This window comes from Antrostomus carolinensis, unplaced genomic scaffold (assembly GCF_000700745.2).
Source record: "Antrostomus carolinensis isolate BGI_N321 unplaced genomic scaffold, ASM70074v2 scaffold148, whole genome shotgun sequence".
Taxonomy (NCBI): Eukaryota; Metazoa; Chordata; class Aves; order Caprimulgiformes; family Caprimulgidae; genus Antrostomus; species Antrostomus carolinensis.
Window position 1 is genome coordinate 46,168 of NW_010332051.1, and position 19,391 is coordinate 65,558.

Below are 19,391 nucleotides of genomic sequence, written 5' to 3' on the forward strand. Positions count from 1 at the left end.
CGCCCGTGAAAGCAAGATTTTCCCCAATCCATCCATCACGCTCCTGACTCCTGAAGTCAGGCCTTGTAATTGGTTTGCCAGCAAGTATACTTGATTTGTGTCATCATGTGTGAGATACAGTGTCTCTCAGCACAGTGCCGGTCCATGCAACAGACTATCTGTGACCACTTCCCATGGCTTCAAAGACCATTATTCAGGAACTGTTCTACTGTCCTCCACTGCTAAAAGACAAACTAGAAGCATTTTGTATAATCATCTAGGGGATTGGAACATGCACAGTACTTCAGAGAAAGCAGCAAAATAACATATGACAAAATAGTATAATGTCTTCACAACCCTGCTTACAAATTCAAGAGGGAGCCTAAAGGAATGGCACTCGTTTGAATCTCGCCTCACGCTAACGTACACTCCACCAAGTAAGACAGTATCTCTCATGACTTATGCAGAGGCTTAGGTAAGCTCAGACTGGGCTCCCAAAACAGTCTGTACTGGTCCCAGATAAATTCAGTATGCCTAAACTTCATGCACGTAGAGAATCTTTAACTCAAGATCCATACAGCTTTTATAAAAACACTGATGAGATAACTATGTGTCTCAGTAAACGTCAGGATAACACAGTAAAGGAGAGGAATCCGATTATTTCAGAGTAGTGTGCATCACACCCAAAGCAAAAGAGCTGGAGCTTTTAATTTATTTTTTGAAAGGATTTGAGTTTTTTTATTCAGTTGACAAAATTTCACAGGTTCACCAGAAACAAACTACAGTTAGATTTATTTAGGATTAATGATGAAAACCTTTAAATAGCTTTCAGATTTCTCCTTCTGAGAGGTATGCATTCTCCAGTGCCCCGCAACACTCTGAGCTAAGAATATTTTTATTCAATAGTCATCTGGTAGATTAAACTAGTAGAGAAAATGATTTTGATTAGGAAATATAACAGCCCTCACTGTCCAGTAATTTCATTCAGCCTTGAATGAAGAAGCATGGGGAGGGAGAGGGTTTGTAAGCTGAATTTACAGACCTTTTCTCCTTGCTTCCCTTTTGGAAATCCCATGAATTCCAGTATTCCAGTGGATGGTGGGGGACCTGGAGGGCCTGGCAGCCCTACATCACCCTGTTGGCAAAAGAGGAAGCTGTTAACATAGGCAGAACATGTTTGATTTCCTATGAAAGTGGCTTACGAATCAGAAAAAAGCCACTTTAATTTTATCCCATGTAAATAACAACTGTGTGCCTGCATGATGGCTCAGGAGATTGGTCATGTAAGTCAAAAGATCAGACCAAAAATGAAGATGAACAAAATGCATTAAATCCATTTCAGAAGAGCTGTGGATATAAAACATTGCAAGAAAAAAAACCCAAAAACAAAAGGTTCAGTTTTTGAATCAACAGGATAACATTCCAGAAAAGCTTTAGGGAGAATTATGAAAGAAAATAAGACAAGAAACAATTAGAAATGGAGAATGGTGAGAACTGATTTTAACAGCAGCAGAATCAAGTCCCAAACTCAGAACTTTGAGAAGCCCCATTATACCAGTGTAATTTCTCACACAGACTGCAGGACATCCATTTAGGATAGTGAGACTATAAATTACACATCAGTTGACCCAAAGAATATTATGAAAGCCAAAAAGAATGAAGTCAGTAGAATAATTCAGTACAAGAGGTGAGGGTCCAAAGAAACTGAGAGACAGAGATTCAAAAGATGTCTAAGGACCTCATGTTTCGATAGCCATGAAAACACTGCACTGAATTGAGATTTCCCCTTCCCCCTCTTCATTCAGAAAAAGCTCCCACCCTTTTATTTTATTTTCCTTTGTATAAGGAACCAGCAAGACTCTAGTATTTGGACTGTCAATCAGTCCACGAGAAGAAAAGAAACAGGAAAAGCAGAAAATGCTAGAATCTAGTTACTTTCTAGAGGATCAAGCTATGATGGAACACTAGAGTACTATTTCATGTATTATTTCATGCATTTTCCATAACAGAATAAGTTTCACCTACCTTTTCTCCTTTCTCTCCTTGAAAGCCTAATCCCATGTTACCCTAAAAAAAACCCAAAACCCAATGATGAATGAATCATAAAATGATATCAACAGCAGCATCACTATCATCTAGGCCCACAGTACTGTTTAAAAAGTCAACAATCAGGTGTAGAAAGAAGACAGGAAATGTAGGTACTTACTTTTGGACCTGGTGGCCCAGGGGGACCCATTGGACCCTAAATGTGAACAAGATCAAAATTTTATTTCTTTTGACTTAATTAGGATGCACACAATTGGAGCAATGCTGGAATCTGCAGTAAACCTTCATCTCTTGCTCACAAAGCAAAAGTAACCGATACACACGATCTTCAAGTCTTCACATCTATAATAGACAGCATAGCTCTTTGGTACTGTGGTTAATTAAGAGCAAACTTCAATTTAAAGACAACAAACATGTAGTTCGTTTTTACCTCTGCCCAGTGGAAATTTTCTTCTAGTTATCTTGAAAAAGCAACTGTTTAGCATATTTCATGATGACAAAGGCTCCAAACATGCAGAGGTCAGTATCTTCCTTCTAGTCCCGAGATGAGGAAGTGTTCAGAATAGTGTGATGTAGTATTTGTAGACAGCACTCCAGGGCTTCACTGGAGCCCTCATTCATGATTGCTGTTCTGAACACCGTTCCAGAGAGGAACCTTCCCTCTTGTGATTAAACTGTTTAAGTTCAATTATTCTATGCTTGAAGTCAGCTGTTCTCAGTCCTCTTAGATGCATACACACATTTGCTCATTGTCACAACACGAATACAGACAAGGAAGGAAAACTGCCAACTTTTCCAACTGTTCTATCAACAAGTGCAACAGGTGAGATCTCTTACCTGCAAACCTGGTAATCCTATAGGGCCTGCAGAACCTACTGGACCTGGAAAACCTTTTGGGCCCTATAAGAAGAATACAGGACAACACAGAATGTGCAGCACTTACCTCATCAAACCACAATCAAAGACACAGTGAGTGTCAGGAAACATTAAGTAATACCTCCTAATTAAGTACGCCAATTTAAATACTATAACAATTAATTTGATATCATTAGATGTATTTTGAAAATCAAAGTTAAATTATTCAATGGTAGAAGGAAGGGAACTCGATTTGAAAAAGGAAAAAACTGAACAGATAAAAGCAAAAATCTGACTTTCTCTACTTCAATGTGGATCCACTCATACCATTACAAAGCTGTAATTGCTCATGCTACTGGTATCACTTGTGTAAATACATGGCCCACTAATTTGAAAAGTGTCCTTGAGAACCAATAGAAGAATACCTACTTTAAAAGCATTCTTTAAAAGCATTATTCCCCAAATTGAATAACTTACAGAAATTCCATCCAATCCAGGAAGACCATTTTCTCCCTAAAAATTATAAATGCATTAGTAAAAATTACACTGTGTTATTGCAAAAAGAGTATAAGGAACATTAATTTCTGTATAAATAGAAATATTTGCTATTAGTTAATACTAGATCAAGTTTAAATGGGAAAATATTGATACCTGTGCTTCCATATTTAAATTGAGTAATGGAGAGATTCCAAACCTCTGGAGAAATTACAACCATTTTATTTATGGGCAACAAGAGAAACTCAAGTGGCATGAAAAAAAAAAAAATTAACTGCAAAAATATTGGAAAAAACTTCCATTACAAAACCACTATAAAATATGTAAAGGAATAGAATTTTTATATCAAATTATCTGTATTTCCCATAAATACTGAAGTAAATATATAAAGATCTATTTAACTTTTACCAACTTATGAGTGTATATAATGTGTGTAGAATTTTAGAAAAGTTTTTAATCTTGACCAACTAAGTCAGAGTGAGGAGCCTTACATGACAGAATAGATTTCTTAGTATTTTCAATATTTAATGAAGCATGGGGCTGCTAAATATTGCTACATTCAGTTCCACAAGAAGTACTGAATCCTTTGTAGATATATTCCAAATCTAGTACTTCTGGCAAAAGTCAAAACCATGATAAGTTGGTGAGTGTTTGTTTCAAGGCATCAAAGAACCAAGTCTTTTACAGGACCATATTCAAGAACCTATTCACTGTTCTGAACAATAAACTGAATTGTCTATCCACAGTTTTTATTTTCTGTACAGGAAATAAAATCACAGACATGATACAGACATTTCAGGGCAAGGTCTTCATTAAATAGAGAGTAAAATTCTGACTTCACAGCAGCAAAGGATGGAATACTATGAGTGGGATATTACATTAATGTATTTAAACCCAGAATATGACTGATTACTTACTAGTACCTCTCAGTACAAAAAACACCGGGATGCAGCTGGGATCCCACAGTAGAAATTTTAATAAGCACTTGCAAGTTTCCTGAGCTGTTATTTCAACAGACCTGGCACATGCAAAGAAGTCAACTACAGGAAAGTTCTGAGTGTAGGTGAAGGGCCTCTCCTTTGCTACATCTGCATCTAGAAACACATATGCTACCTCATATAAACCAGGACAAGCTTACAAGAAATTCCTGACATCTGTGGTTTGACACTCCAGACAAACAGTGCCAGCTCTCCAGAGACAAGTGAAGGACCAGCAACTACACTGAACAGTAAAAGGATGAGCAATGCCCCAGCATCCCAGTATGGGATGAACAAGATCTCTGCAAAGACCAAGCAATTCCAAGTTCTGAGAGTATTCTGTGTTGTCATCAATGAAGTTATTGGAAGGCCTTTTTCACAGCTCTGTTTTCAGACATATCCAGGATACCCATGTGTAACATCATGAGCAATCTAACCTGCAGCATCAGCCCTGCAACTTGTAGGACATCAAAGTGTTTCTTCTACTGCACTTTCTCCTATGTGATGACAAGTCTTACCTTCATTCCTTTAAGACTGCCTTGAGCAAAAACAGGTTCTCCTTTAACACCTTTTGGGCCAGGACGACCCTGATTAAGAAAAAAAATAAGTAAAAAATAAATTTCTGGGAAAAATACTTATTTATTTTTGAAAGAATTTATATTCAGCATAATGAACAAGAAAAACTCCTGGCTCCAGCAGACTGCAAAAGTACCACTGCAGCTTTGTCAAAGAAGCTGTGGTATTATGAGAACTTAAGACTTCCTGCAGCTTTAGAAAAACAAGGTTCTGAAAACATTTTCTTTGGGATTTTCCTGTTTGGATTAGATTTCCCTTTTATTTTAGGCCTTCAAGAACTTTTAAGATCCTGTCTGAATCTACTTGACATGGTATAACCCTCCTGTTCATATACATATCAGTGTCATCCAGAGGGACCTTGACAGACTAGAGAGGTGGGCCTCTGTGAACCTCATGAAGTTCAACAAGGCCAAGTGCAAGGTCTCACACCTGGGCTGGGGCAATCCCAAACATGAACTCGGGCTGGGTGATGAGTGGATTGAAAGCAGCCCTGTGGAGAAGGACTTGGGGGTATTGGTGGATGAAAAACTGAGTATGAGCTGGCAATGTGTACTCACAGCCCAGAAAGCCAACCATTTCCTCTGAGTTAGCTTGAACATTGCACCAGTGACAATGGTATAACTTGGCATGGGAGCATACTGAATTCACAGGATCTTCATTTTACCCTCAGAGTGGAATTTCAAGAAGAAAATGATACTGAGCTCTAACAATGCTAATAAACTTAGGGTTATTAGGGTTCTTCCAAAGTACTTGGGAGTTACTTTTCCAACAACAGCATGAAAAGCAAATGCTGGCTTAGTGACTACAAAACACCAAATTCGAGTTGGGACGTACAGGCAGCCCAGGTAGGCCAGGAAACCCATCTGATCCAGAAACGCCAGGGCTCCCAGTGGTACCATTGCAACCATCGAGGCCAGGCAGACCTCTAGGTCCAGGCTGCCCAGGGTGACCCTGTGTAAAGCAAAAAAAGAGAGAATGACTGACAGGATACATTATTTTATTAGTAATACTGTCCCCAGAAAACTGATATATTCCAAATGGCAACACAAAAGAAACATACAACTCCCACTCAAGTTCAGTGTATGGCAGACTGCAACAGAACTAGCTTCAGCCAGCATTGTTTATCCTCCCCAAAGCTTAAATCCTAGAACATTGGCTGCACTCATTTAATCATCTTTTTCTCCAAGGGATAATTTTCTGAAGTACATAACTCATGCATGAGTAGGTCTCAAAAGGACAATACTCATCCCACAGCAGTCTGACATACACAGCATGTAACAGTGTAAAACAGCACGCAAGGGTGCACCTGACACCAGGAATGGAAGTTACTCATGGAGAAACAAGGGCAGAGGCAGACTCAACAATACTGAGCATTTATAATTCCAATCTGCTTAAAGATCCAGTGACTTCTCTTCCTCTCCAGTGTGGATTCTTTCCTTTAATAGTTCAACAGATGTTACAGCTCTAGCATCAGGCCACTCAAGCAAAACAGCTTTTCTTGTTAATAGTGAATTTAAATCCTTATGCAAAGCAACTGGAAGACCTAATTAAACTAACAGCATTTAAAAGAAAGTATTTGTAATGGTCCATTATTAATCAGGCAGAGTAGAATACAATTGTATCTACTTCTGATTTCACACCTTTTTCACCCTGGTATAGCTCTATTAAATTGACTGGAGTTTACTCAGCATGCTGCTGGTGCAAGAGATCAAAGTTTGAGACATCAGTTACTTTTTCTTCAGTGTCATGTGGGTGTGCGTAGGCAAAACACAGAAAGGCAGAACTATCAGTCACACCACCCAGGTACCAAGTAGCTCCTTATTCTATCCTCCTTTTCATAGGAATGAGTCTGTGGCTCTCATAGACAGTGCTTTGTAGCAGGAAGAAAAATGAAACTTATGGAGATAGTATCAGTAACTGACAGTTCTCTCCCTTCCCTCTGTACACTCTGATCTTGAATCATCCCAAAAGTACTTTTGTTTGATCCCAAAGACTCGTCCTTAAGATATGGCATTAAACAAGTTATGACTCACACTAGGAAAGTAAAAAAATAAACATGGATAAAATGGAGATAAAGCAGAACATTAACAATCCTTCATGCCTGACACTTAAAACAAAACACATTTGTGTTGCTAAAGGTCTTCCCAGTCCAAGCCAATAGCATATGCTCTGACCAAACTCAGTGAGAACTTTGCAGTAATGTAAAGCCTTTTATCTATGGATCTTAAAATGCCTTGCAAAAATGTGGGAATGCTATAAGCTTAATTTTATGGATGAGAAGCTGGGGCCATACAGTAGCAGACTGACTTTCCCAAGGACACAGAGCAACTTAGGCCATAATTACATAAATACGCAAGCTGATTGCTGATCTCAGCTGCTGCCAGGAGGCCATCACACACTCCTGCTTACTTACATCTACCTCTTCCCTGTGCTGGCGTAAGCACAGGCAGAATAGGTGAATTGGAGCAGGAAACCAACACAGCAAAGAAATAACTGTTCTGTTTCTTAATGGTGTTAATTTTCAGCCAGATGAGTTCCTTGGTCCAGCTCATTTGGCAACTGCATTGTGATTTGTGCCAACAAAATACTAAGAAGAGGAGAGAGTCCAGATCTGCTCTCTGGAAGTCAATAAGGTGCAAACTGAATCAATGTAAAGTGTGTCTCCACTACAGGATCAAGGCAGCTCACCCAGACAAGTATAAATTTGAAATTAAACAAAGCTTCAGGACACAGAATGAAGTCATCCCAAAGCATTATCACCAGGCACCGCTGCATATATAGTACAAGTTGCCCTGATGATTAAAGTCTGTTTGTCAAAACACCCACATGTGGTGTGCAAGCAGAGACTTGTCAGACCCTGGTAAAGTGACAGGAGAAGGCTGAAGCACCAATTTATTGCCACTTGTGTTTGTTTTTTAGAACTTATTTCATTTGGTTCCCAAAGATGGAGCAAACCAGTGACAGCCCACCCTCCTCCTTCCGTATAGGATGTCATAGCCAAGAGGAACAAGTCTCTGACAGGGCAGCCTGTGACTGCAGAGGGAGGCCAGAGTGGTCAATATCTATCAGGTCTTTCACTTTGTTTACAGCATCAATAAAACCAGAAGCTATGTGGGACAAGTGCACATGTATCTGGTTACAACATAAGGTGACCAGCTGCAGGGTTTAGTGAAGCTGAACAGCCAACATCTGCCCCTCAGAGCTAGACAATGGGGAGCCAAGCTGCTGAGCCTTTAGTGCTGGCCAAGAGCCAGCCTGTGGCAGCTGACCGGTGGCCTCACGTCCTGGGAAATGCTTTGGGTGAGATCTCCTAAGTCTTGGTCCAACACCGTCTGTAAGCGGCCCGAAGGATTTTGGTATCCTCTTAACGTGTCAGAAGGGCTCACAAAGAGACAACATCAAGTATGCTGATCACAGTGATTTCTTAATGTGTGTTAAATAAATCCGTGGCCCTGTCACTTAATCCCATGGCATCCATGTCTGCGGTTCCGAGTGAAAGCATCACACAGACATACACATGCTATTCCTTTTGCTTTAGAAAAAAAAATCCACAGGATTTCCTACTTTCTAGTTGATCTGCTATCAAGAGTTCACAATGCTTTGTTTCAAGAGCCTTACCTGAGGAGATAATGAGCACCCACAACTGAATTCCTTGAGAGTTGTCAAGTTCTGGCTTAAATGAACCTTTTCCCCAGGGATTTAAAATACTCATTTAAAGTGCTGTTTGCCCTGAAAAACAGTTGTTAATAGTTTCACTGCTCTCACGTCCTTTAATTCCTGTTTTGGCAGATGTGCCAATTCAGCAGAAGCACCTCAACTGACTAAGGCAAAAGACTTTCACAGGCTTAACTTATACATGGCAGGGTGACTAGCTTACAGACCTGAGTTAAAAGAGGCTGGAGAGATCACTTGTGCTCTCTGTTCTCACAAAAGGAGACATTCTCCGTGAGGCAGATAAGGAAACTTAAACTGTTCATCTAGGCCCTGGCTTTATCTGAGTCATGCTCGTACACTAACACCGTGATCCCAAGGGGCCTCTTTTCTAAATCAAACAGCACAAAGGCGATCTCAACAGGAGAGCTCAACAAATATTTAAAAACAGGGAAACAAATGCAATTAAGGGTGAACACAAAACTAATTGAATAAGTAGTTTCATGGATTGCTACGGCAAAGTGGCCTTTTTACAGCCATTGCCAAATGCTTGTGTTTCCTTTAGGAGGGTCACAAAATAGAGAACTTTGCCTCTCCACGTAGCTCTAGCTTTCATGGTACAGACAAGGGCTCACTTCCCATAGAAATATTTCCTTCTAGAAATCCTTGGACAGTTCAAGAAAAGCTATACACATCTCCCAGCTCCAGTTCCAGTCTTTGCCAGAGGTGTCCTTGAATCTTGTCCCATGGGAAAAAATAAACTCCCCAACTAGAGCTAAGGATTTGAGGGTTTCTTCTACAGTGTGACACAGAGAGGCTGGCAATAAACACATGTAGCTGCTGTACTTATTAGGTTAAAGGGATTAGTCAGGCCAGCTGCAACAACATGGTTTACTTGCCACCAGCATTCCCCAAGGGAACTCTGTGGAACACCGCTTCCCTTAAGGTCAATAGTGGGATTCCCCTCTGAAGCACAGCCTTGCAGTACTTTGGCCATGACTAAAATATACCTGCCCACGCTAACACACCTGCATGCTACAAAGAATATCTCTTCATATTTAGATGTTCATTCTTGCACAGAGATAGCAATATATTTTAATTTCTCTCTTACGTGTCTCAGCACACATATGGTCTCTCTCCTTTGCTCTGCATTTCACAAATGCATACAACGTGCATATGTTCATACACATTTCACAACAAACTGAAGCTGCTCCCTATCCTGAAATGCAACTGGCAAAAGTATAAGCATTTTCTCAAGCAGTGTTGGTTGCTATTTTCACCCTAGAATGGAAGTATTTATGTCAATGACTAGAATGTAAACAATATTAATTAGTTTCCCTTCCCCCTTTTTCTGTCCTACAGTTGTGACACAGAAGAGCCGCAGTGGTGAGGCTTTTGCAGTTCATCAGCAGCAAAAACTGCCTCTCTCCCATTCGCCCACCTGCAGAACATTGTAAAGTAGACAGAATAGATCTGCATATGCTGGAGGCTTTGAATCCTTTCATCTGCCTCCCCTACTCTCTCCTTGGAATGCCTGTTGCTGCCAACTACCTGGCAATAGCTGTTGCTCTATCTCTGCCTCCCCTCATTGTTGGGAATCCCCTTGCTCCAGAGCCTCATCTGAAAAAATACCCTGAGAACAGCATGTTCCCACAGTGTGTTCAATTAAATTAAGTATTATGGGAACAGCTTGTTCTCTTTGGAGCTAGAGAGTTGGCTGGTGGGAAAAGAAAAAAATAGCAACAAGGGAGTACAGCAGGAGAGAAAACAGGCAAGGATGAGCGGAGGGGGAGAGAAGGACAAAGGCCAGGAAGGAACTGGAATCAAGTAAGCTCATTTACAGGGCCAACTGTGCATTTTCAGCCAATCTATCAAAACAATTCAGTTTTTGATAGAAGTAAGAAAACACAGCTCAACTGTTGGAGATCTCGGCCAGCTGAGGAACTAGTGAAGATGAGAAAGAGCATGAGTATAGTCTGAATGCAGAAGGATACAGAAGATGGAAAGGTGTCATAAAGAAAAGAAAAAGAATTCTAATACCAGAAGGAGAAAGCAGGATGAGCTAAACACTGTAAAGAGAGCAAGGAAGTTTGGGGCAACTTCTAAAGCTGGCCCAGCTAAAACTCCCCTGAGGTAAAGTGTTTGTAAGACATGTTTGCAAAAATGACTGGGGAAAACCAAAGCAAAAGACAGTTGGTCAAAATACTCTAGGCACATAATTTTTTGTATGGTAAAGGAAACAACTGTCACTAGAATGTTAAAGAATGAAAGAAACAAACAAAAAAATTCCTGATCGTCAGGGAAAGAGGTTACCTACTCCTATCACCTGGAAAATGCAGCAATTATCTCTTTCCTGTCTCAGGTTTCTGAAAGGCTCACATCTAAACTAGAACTAGCACCTAGTGGAGAAGCAAGGTTTCTCTGGAGGGCCTGAGCTCTAATCACTGTTCCAATTCACATCATAGGAAAAGAAAATTGAGGGATACATGATAACAGTTATCACACACGAGAAGGTTACTACAAAGGGAACCATCTGTTCTTTGTGTCCACGATGAGTAAGATGAGAACTAAGAGGTTTAAACTGCAGAAAGACTGAAGTTCGGCATTAGCAAAGCTTTTCTAACAGAGAACAGAGTCTCCATCATTACAAGGCTTTAAGAATTGGTTGGGAAACACATACTGAAAATAGCCTGAAGCACAACTGATCATACCTGTTTGACTGTCTGATGTCCCTTACAATTCCCTAAGTCTATGACTTTATGATACAGTGTTTTCTAGACATGGTACTGAGAGAATGTGGTGCTGAAAATAAAGCTTACCAATGATGCAGTGGGTCCCCATGTAACTCACGCTCACTTCCTGATATGTATCAACTCCCTATCAGCCTATAACAGGATCCAAACCTCTTACAAAACGGCATGGGACCACTAGGTAGACTAACACACACTGCTATTTCCCTCCCGAGGGACTGCAAGATACTCTCCACATGTGCTAGGACAGTCTCATTGTGCTTATGTACTCTTGGTTGCGACCAACATTCTGGTGATTTATATTTACATATGCAAACTTACTGGGATTCCGTTGATGCCCTGAAATCCTGGAACTCCCATTGGGCCCTGAAGAAAAAGAGTACACATTATATTTCATTTCATCAATCTATATATTTCAGTTACCTGTGAGATACTTTTCACTCCAACATTTTCAGTCTTGGACTTTAGCTTTTAAAACCAAAAGGAGCAAACTCTCATACAGATTCTCTCTGACCGCAGAGGTCAGTGAAGATAGGAACTAAGCATCTGACCTTGACTGGATGCCAAATGAGTGTTTGAGGAATGTTTTAATCAGGCATTTTAAAGTAAAAATATAATCTCCTACTGCACATCTGCGGAAAACAAGATGCCAGGAAAATAAACAATCCGGTATAAGCTTAACTCTCAGTGTCACACTTGACCTTCCAAAAGTTACAACAGGACTTATGGGTTTTTCTGTCTATAATTGGATAGCACCACCCAAAGATATGCAGACCACGGTATTAACTTCAGACCACTCCTGGCTGAGTTGCAAGTAATTACCACTTTGTTGGTTCTACTGCTCTGCTCTGGATAGTAGCAAAATAGATTTTGTAAGCAGAATGTTCAGATTAAACTGCTGTTGTTTAGGAAAGGTAACGTATATTGCTTCATGCTGCATGTTGGTATTGCATATGTACCCATTTCAATGGCTAGAAACAGCAGTTCTGGAGTAAATAGGGGATTCTTTTCAGTGCAAGGAAATTGGTTCCAATTGTTAAAGGCCAGGTCCTACCCTGGGTTTCTGTGTCTTCCAGAATCTGGGTTTAATGATTTCAGTGTTACCTGCTAGAATGATGAAAATGCTATCACTCATATCAGCAGTTGGTCTTTGTTTTGAATCCTTAATTGGCTTTCAGATGAAAGCAACACTGAAGCAAAGATTTTCACTGTCATAATTTTCAGTTTACTTTTTTCTTTGTTTTATGAGAAAAGATGACTCCAATGTGTTGACTAATGAATGAAAGTACAATTGAAGTAGTTTTCATCTAGCTAGCTCACCTATCAGTAGCCAGGGAAACATGGAAGACCAACTCTGCTCTGCAGGTCCTGGTACCTAAACTATCTGTTCTTTTTCTTATTTGCACACATGACCTGAGCATCTTGAATCAAGTAGACTGGTAAGACGCTCTGGGATAGTCCCAGAATGCAAGCCCTCGTCCTGATGTCCCAGCCTTCTTCAGATTTTAGAAACGAGGCAAGCATGCAGGACTCGCTCTGCCTTTTAAGCTTTCAAGCTGTTGTCCTTGAAACACTCCTTTTGTCCAACTGCATAGGCATCAGAGTAGGAATTTAATCCCAGTCCTTGTACCAGACTTCCCCATTTTCTAATCCACTAAACAATTTCTGTCCGGCTCTGTAGTGGGAGCACGTACACCACGCTGGCTTCTGCGATGGGACTCAATGAATTCTGTGCATGCAACCCAAAACGCATGAAGCAAACGCATGCCTGGTGCACAATGTAAACTTTCCAGGTGAACTATCCACATGTATCCACTCTATATTACTGGAAGTATTTGTTCTTACTTCCATTCGTTCTTCTGCCTAGCTCCAAAATCCCCTTTTGATATTTCCTTCCTAAGAAGAGAAGCAGAACAGATCCTCAGGGCATTAAAACTTTTACATTTGCTGTTCTGCCCATTCTTGCACACTGCATTCATTGACACCCACACCTTATGGCTTATTCCATTTAATATGTTATAGTTTATTACGTTCTTTGTGTTATAAATAGCTTTGCACCTGCAAAACTGAACTGTGGGTTTAATTTAGTATCCATTCCTTTTGCTTTTCTAGACATCAGCTCAGGATCTTCTACACAGGAACCAGCTCTGGGTCTCTCTGAATGTTATGTGAATAAGACCTATCTATCCTTGGGCATGTGAAGTGAAAAATGACTCAAAACAGCAATACTCCTTTGGCAATGGTTTATCTACCAGGCTGGCTACAATGCTCAGCAGCTTTAGGAACTGTACTCTTATTCAAAAATAAAAGCAGAGGATTCTCTAAAGATACTAATGAAATGCTATTGTATTCTTACCCCTGGGCAGATAGTCCAAGATTATCTTTATTGATTCAAAAATATATACAAAGTAACAGATCTATTGCAGGGGGAAAAAAAAAAAAAAGTCACTGTTGAGCCTACCTTGTCACCTTTCTGTCCAGTTGGTCCAGGGGGGCCCACTGCTCCTCTCTCACCTTTTGCTCCTGGCAAACCTTCTGGGCCAGTAAATCCAGGTGCACCTATTGGTCCTTGAAGCCCAATTGGTCCTGGTCGACCCTAATATACAACAAAAAATAAGTCAATTCACCACGTTCACAAACTCCTTTGAAATTACTCTATCCAACTCAATCTTTAATACAATTTGGTACCTGTCAAGGTAGTTAGGACATGCTAAAGTTTTCCCTGTACATTCATGGATAAAGATGTTTTAGAGGTTATTTCAGGTAAGTCATGAGTAATAGTAAGAAATCTCCCCCTTTTCCTGAAAGATTTCTTATTATCCATATTGCTGTAGGAAGGGACAGGAAAAAACAACAGTGTTTTGAGCTCCCACTGGCTGCTTCTTCTTGAGCTTGCACCTCTATTTCCAAGCAGCAAAGCGCAACAAGATCTTGTTTATGCTTTAGATCAAGCATAACAAAAAGATAACAGAAGATGCAAGAAGTGCATGGGTCACGTGCAGTCAGAAAGCACAATGTAGAGTATTAGAGACTAGTACAAACGTTGGCTCAAGACTGGGATTGATTCCCCTGTGCTCTCCTGGTTACCTTATAGTCAGGGTGTGGATTTTGATTTCCTGAGCCCAAAAAGAAAGGTGCAATGGCTGAGCATTGCCCGAAGATGGCAGCCTTTTCTACAACTGCCGAGATTCATATATGACTGATGAACTTGTACTGTTCTGGCACTATATGGATATGCAGAGTAGTCTGGTACTTGTTTCTGAAACAAGCCAATGTTTATAAAATTTTGCTGTAGGTGCTCTGATTTTTTATTAGCCTCAGAAGCTGCCTCTCGGCAGCTGAACACAGCTTAACACTTCCGTATTAACATTTGTGTACTTTTCACTTGGTTCAGATCCTTCAGAGAGGATCTGGAAGAAATCAATAGAGTCTAAGGTCCCAAAGTACCAGTAAAAAATGGCGATTTAGGGCTATGGTCTCTACTGGCAAAGCAGGCAATGGATTATATGAAGTTATCCATGCAAAGAATCAAGCCTTACATTAAAAGGTATAGAATAAGGAGGAAGCTAAAAAATAAAAATCCTCCTGCTTTCAGTTTTTTGCTCTACACAAGTGTGTTTCCCTTCTATTTCCCTAACTCCTTAAAACAGCAGAAAGAATGCAGCTCCCTGCTGCAAGTGGTTTAGTAATCTCAGCTGGAGACATACAAAGCTCTGACTCCATGCCTTGGCAGGTAAAAGACTTTACAGTTAATTTAAAAATGCATTTTTACATGTTAATAATCAAGCAAAGTGAAAGAAACTGTAATTGATTTTAAAACTTCTTTTTCCAGGATTATTTTTAGCACCTGTTTAGGCAAAAGCATTTTATCCCATATTCCATGTTTCCTCACTACTGGAGCAGTTTTCTTTTAAAGTGCAGCAATTCCCCCTTTCTGTCACTCTTTCTGTCGCGATTGTTTCATCCTGGCCTTTTAACTGAGGTCAAGTGCATGTTTTGCATTTCATACCTTTTCTGTCTAGACACCATCCATACTGCGCACTTCCAGAGGCACAGACTCCCACCTAAAAAGGCTTTTCCTGTTGATTATTTTTAGCTTTCTTTACTCTGGGCTAATTATCAATGGAATCCTTTATATTGGGAACCATATGATCATAAGATTAATCCCCAAATCTTCAGTGGTCCTTGGTAACTGTACACGACAAGGAACATGTTACGAAAATCACATGCTTTGCTCTCACTTTCAGTCTCAACTTTAACTTTTTAATTTCCCATGGTCAGTAGCTACTCAGAACCTTTCAGGCAACATCTTACTTAGAAGGCAGGGGCTGTGGACTGTTCACCTCAAGGGAACACAGCAGTGGGGAGACATACCCTAAAAATGGGCGTGTTACTGTTATAGCCAGCCACCACCCACAAAAGCTACAGCATTCAAAAGTCCCTTAAGGTTTCTAGAGAAAATACACTGGGAATTCTTCACTTATTTGAGTTGCTTACAACTCTGTATTCAATTAGTTTGATTGCCTGGTTAATGACAGTGGTTCACAATAAGTGGAACTGATAGGAATTAAAATCTTACGAGGCTTTTGTTTGGCTCTGCTGCAGGTCACTTTAAGAAATATATCTAGATGAGACAATGAAGACCAGTAACTACACTTTCTGCTTGTGTTGGGTTCTGCAGCTCTCTGACAAAAGAATTAAACATGTTCTCTGTGATTTCAGGGATCATAGGTAAAAAGATCTCTTTTGCCTTAGTACCCTACAAGAAAGATTTTAACAGCACTTGAAGATTTTGTCCAGTGCCTTAGAGTGTCACTAAACCATAAAGACACAGTAAAGTGCTTCTAATCTCTCTGATAACGTGATTATGGCATGATAATCAGGCTCTCAAGAATTCCTACTGTTTCTTTTGAAGTCTATGCAGATGGAAATCATGTTTTCTATGCTGAAACAAAGGACTTGCCTCCACTGCTAAAAAAGCAGCATTTTTTGTCACTTAGTAGCACTCCCATGAACTGTCCCAAGATAAAAGCATTATAAAGAGCAGGCACTGTGGTGTGCAGGAGCAACTCTGGGATAAAAGCACAATGAAGACTCAGGTTTTACCGTCAGGTAAACTTACAGAGTTCAGTGCCAGATGGAACTACTGTTTGACCTCAGTGAGTTTACCTTGTAGTAAAAAGTTAAGTGCCTAGTCTTTACTGTGCTTTGGCATCAGGATTGCTCTTACTAATTCAAAATATAAAAAAATAAAACATCTCTTAGCAGTGAGGACAAGCTTAAACATAAAATGTGGATTACATCAGACAGAAACTACAGTGAATCAACAGAGCTCCCTATTTTTAATCTTTATTGCTCAATATACATAGCCCAGCAGCCTGTAGAAAAGCCATTAGTAATTAACACAAATGGTATAACTCTGGTTTTCTGGCTGCATGACAACCATTTTTAAAAAGAGGAAAGTCATAGAATGCTAGTAACAACAAGCAAGGACAAAGTCTATGAAATTATTGTGACTTGTGAATGTTTTCACAAATGCCCACTAGAATTTCATCTGTTTGAAAACCATGACCCGCATCCTCAAAGATATTTGTGCACCAGGCTTTTACTACACAAGCAGCACTAAATGAGATGCCTGTCTCTCTGTAATGAATCTGATGCTGGTAAAAAATGACATTATTTCTTGATACACCATGGCACTTCCACAGATAATTTCAGCATTTTGACCAAGTTCATGCCACCAGTTCAACATGAGTCATGTGCATCTCTGTTACACGCTTAGCCATTGCAAACCATTAAAAATACAGAGATGTCGCAGACATTCAGGTTTCCATTCTCAATGTGTGGCAACCCAGAGGAAAAAATGGCTGGGACAGGAACCTCCCGTTGCTTCTGAATCACCACACTGCAGAAGGCGGTAAAACAAATTGGCCTGAAAATGCAATTTGATGGCAGTGTCTTTCAAGATGGAAAAGGTTCTGCAACATGTGCCTTCTTTCCTTCACCCTTTAAATTCATCTGCATCGCAGGGTGTCATGAGGAAAGGCCAGCATGGTGGGTAATGATGGGGCCTCTCTAAGGAATTCACTGCTACACAATCAAACACATCACAGTTTCTCTATTGTCCCTACCACTTTTGCCAACTCTAATACCCCACATAAATTTTCGCCCACTGAAGCAGAGCTGCTACACATAGCGCTGCAAATTCCAAACATTCTTTTTTTTTCCCCATTGCCTCTGTAAGCTTGGAGAATAAAGTGTAAATCTATTTGATTTGTTGCTGTGCAAAGGGACACATGTGGCAGTGGTATGGAACCACTGGACATGCCTCTCATTTCAGGGACAAAATATAATACAAGTGCTTGCTTACTTGGGGAACAGTTCTGCTAGCCTCACTCGCTATCAAATACCAGCTCACTGATTCATCATCAACAAAGCATACTAGAACTCACAAAGTGAGGTGAGTTTAGCAGAACTAGTAACTAAGCAGAACACTGCTGATCAGGTTGGGCAGAACTGACCCCTGCTTCAGTTAGTCAATTCATAGACTGCCATATTTCAAGCAGCAAAACACTGTTATTATTTTTCTAAGCAAAATTAAGATCCAGTGTATGAAAAGAGCAACTGAATTTAATGTTCATATTTTCTAAAACTAACACGGTTCCTTTTCCATGAGAATTCAGTGACCACATTTTTAAAAAGGGTCTTATTCACACTCTCTATTTCTTCATCCATTATTTTCTCCATAAACAATGTTTTACTGACACAAAAAATTCCTAATGACAAAGTTTTACTTCATGAGCAAATGCTTTGTAGTCTGAAGCATCTTATAATCAGTTGATTACTGAAAGGCAAGCCAGAGTCAACCATTATATCATTATGGCCTTAAAAATATATGTTCTCATATACTGCATACGCTAAGTGGAATCGAGCTCAAAACTTTCAAGGAAGACCTAGGTACCTGATTCCCATATTGCAGAGGCCAGGTTGTACAAGGGACTGATCTTTCAAGATGCTCTTTCACACCGGCAAACAGCATCACCCATTTAAATCACGGCCATTTTCTCTGATCAGGGATGACACATTACAAAAGGCGACACAGGACTCACACTGAACTCTTATCAAGCGTCTGTAGGTGACTTATCAGTGCAAGGCAGCAGTGTCCATCAGTGAGCAGCATGACCTTGGGCTAACGACTTCTACTTTCCACCTCCTTTCCCTCCTCTCTCCTCTTTGGTCTGTCCTGCCTTTGCTGCAGGATTCCTGTGGCAGCAGTTATCTCCTGCTAGACAGACAGTGAAAAACACGGAGTCCTGCTCTCCACTGGGGCCCCAAAGTGCTACTGTAATAACAATCATTATTGATGAAAAACCCTTCACTATTTTCCTAAATTACAGGTCAGGTATCCAGTCCCTTGCTCACATTCCAGAGTAAGTACTTTCTCTACTGAAAAATGCTTTGTACTTTTGAAGAAAACTACTCCTCAAATTTTTCTTCTAAAAACTTAAGAGAAAGTCTTATTCAAAATGGCTTCTTTCTTTCTGTCATATAATTTACTGTTCCTTTGCACAGTTTTTTTTACTTACCCAGCATGAGATGAATACAAAAAACTGTACATACACAGAGAAATAATGGATCAGAAAAAACAACCTGTGCAACAACCCTACTTCATTCCACACCTTCCCAAAAATCTCACAGGTGTGTTTTTTTTTTTTGTGTTGTTATCCATTTCTTTAAGGATGGCTATCAGGGTAATAATTTTTAAAAAATTATTAAGAGAAGAGAGAAATTGTTCTTGTACCAAGTAAAATTCTTTAATAGAATAAATAATTTTCCAAGTTTTCTGTTTATGCGAAGCAGTGCTTGGCATTCTTACACTGCAGACTATCGAGGCTGCTCTGGTCATCTCAGGAGCAATCTTTTAATGTAGTAATGAGCAACTGCAGGCTGTTTCTAATAATAATTTCCAACTTTAGTTCATGTGATAAACTTCATTTTCCAAAAATACCTCTCTTATTTTCACTAAGCCTGACTAGGCATGACTACAAATAGAAAATCTAGG

At 39.9% G+C, this 19,391-nt stretch overlaps 1 protein-coding gene across 1 annotated transcript in view; it reads right to left on the minus strand.

The window, feature by feature from the left end:
* COL4A6 (collagen type IV alpha 6 chain) overlaps positions 1-19,391 on the minus strand; it is a 91,277-nt gene that overhangs the window by 32,320 nt on the left and 39,566 nt on the right. The window contains exons 4-12 of the mRNA XM_010173339.2: positions 13,791-13,925; positions 11,651-11,695; positions 5,763-5,879; positions 4,871-4,939; positions 3,358-3,393; positions 2,863-2,925; positions 2,186-2,221; positions 2,005-2,046; positions 1,022-1,114 (exon numbers count right to left, since the gene is read on the minus strand). Coding sequence (XP_010171641.2) covers positions 1,022-1,114; positions 2,005-2,046; positions 2,186-2,221; positions 2,863-2,925; positions 3,358-3,393; positions 4,871-4,939; positions 5,763-5,879; positions 11,651-11,695; positions 13,791-13,925 — 636 coding nt within the window. The remainder of the gene's footprint in view (positions 1-1,021; positions 1,115-2,004; positions 2,047-2,185; positions 2,222-2,862; positions 2,926-3,357; positions 3,394-4,870; positions 4,940-5,762; positions 5,880-11,650; positions 11,696-13,790; positions 13,926-19,391) is intronic.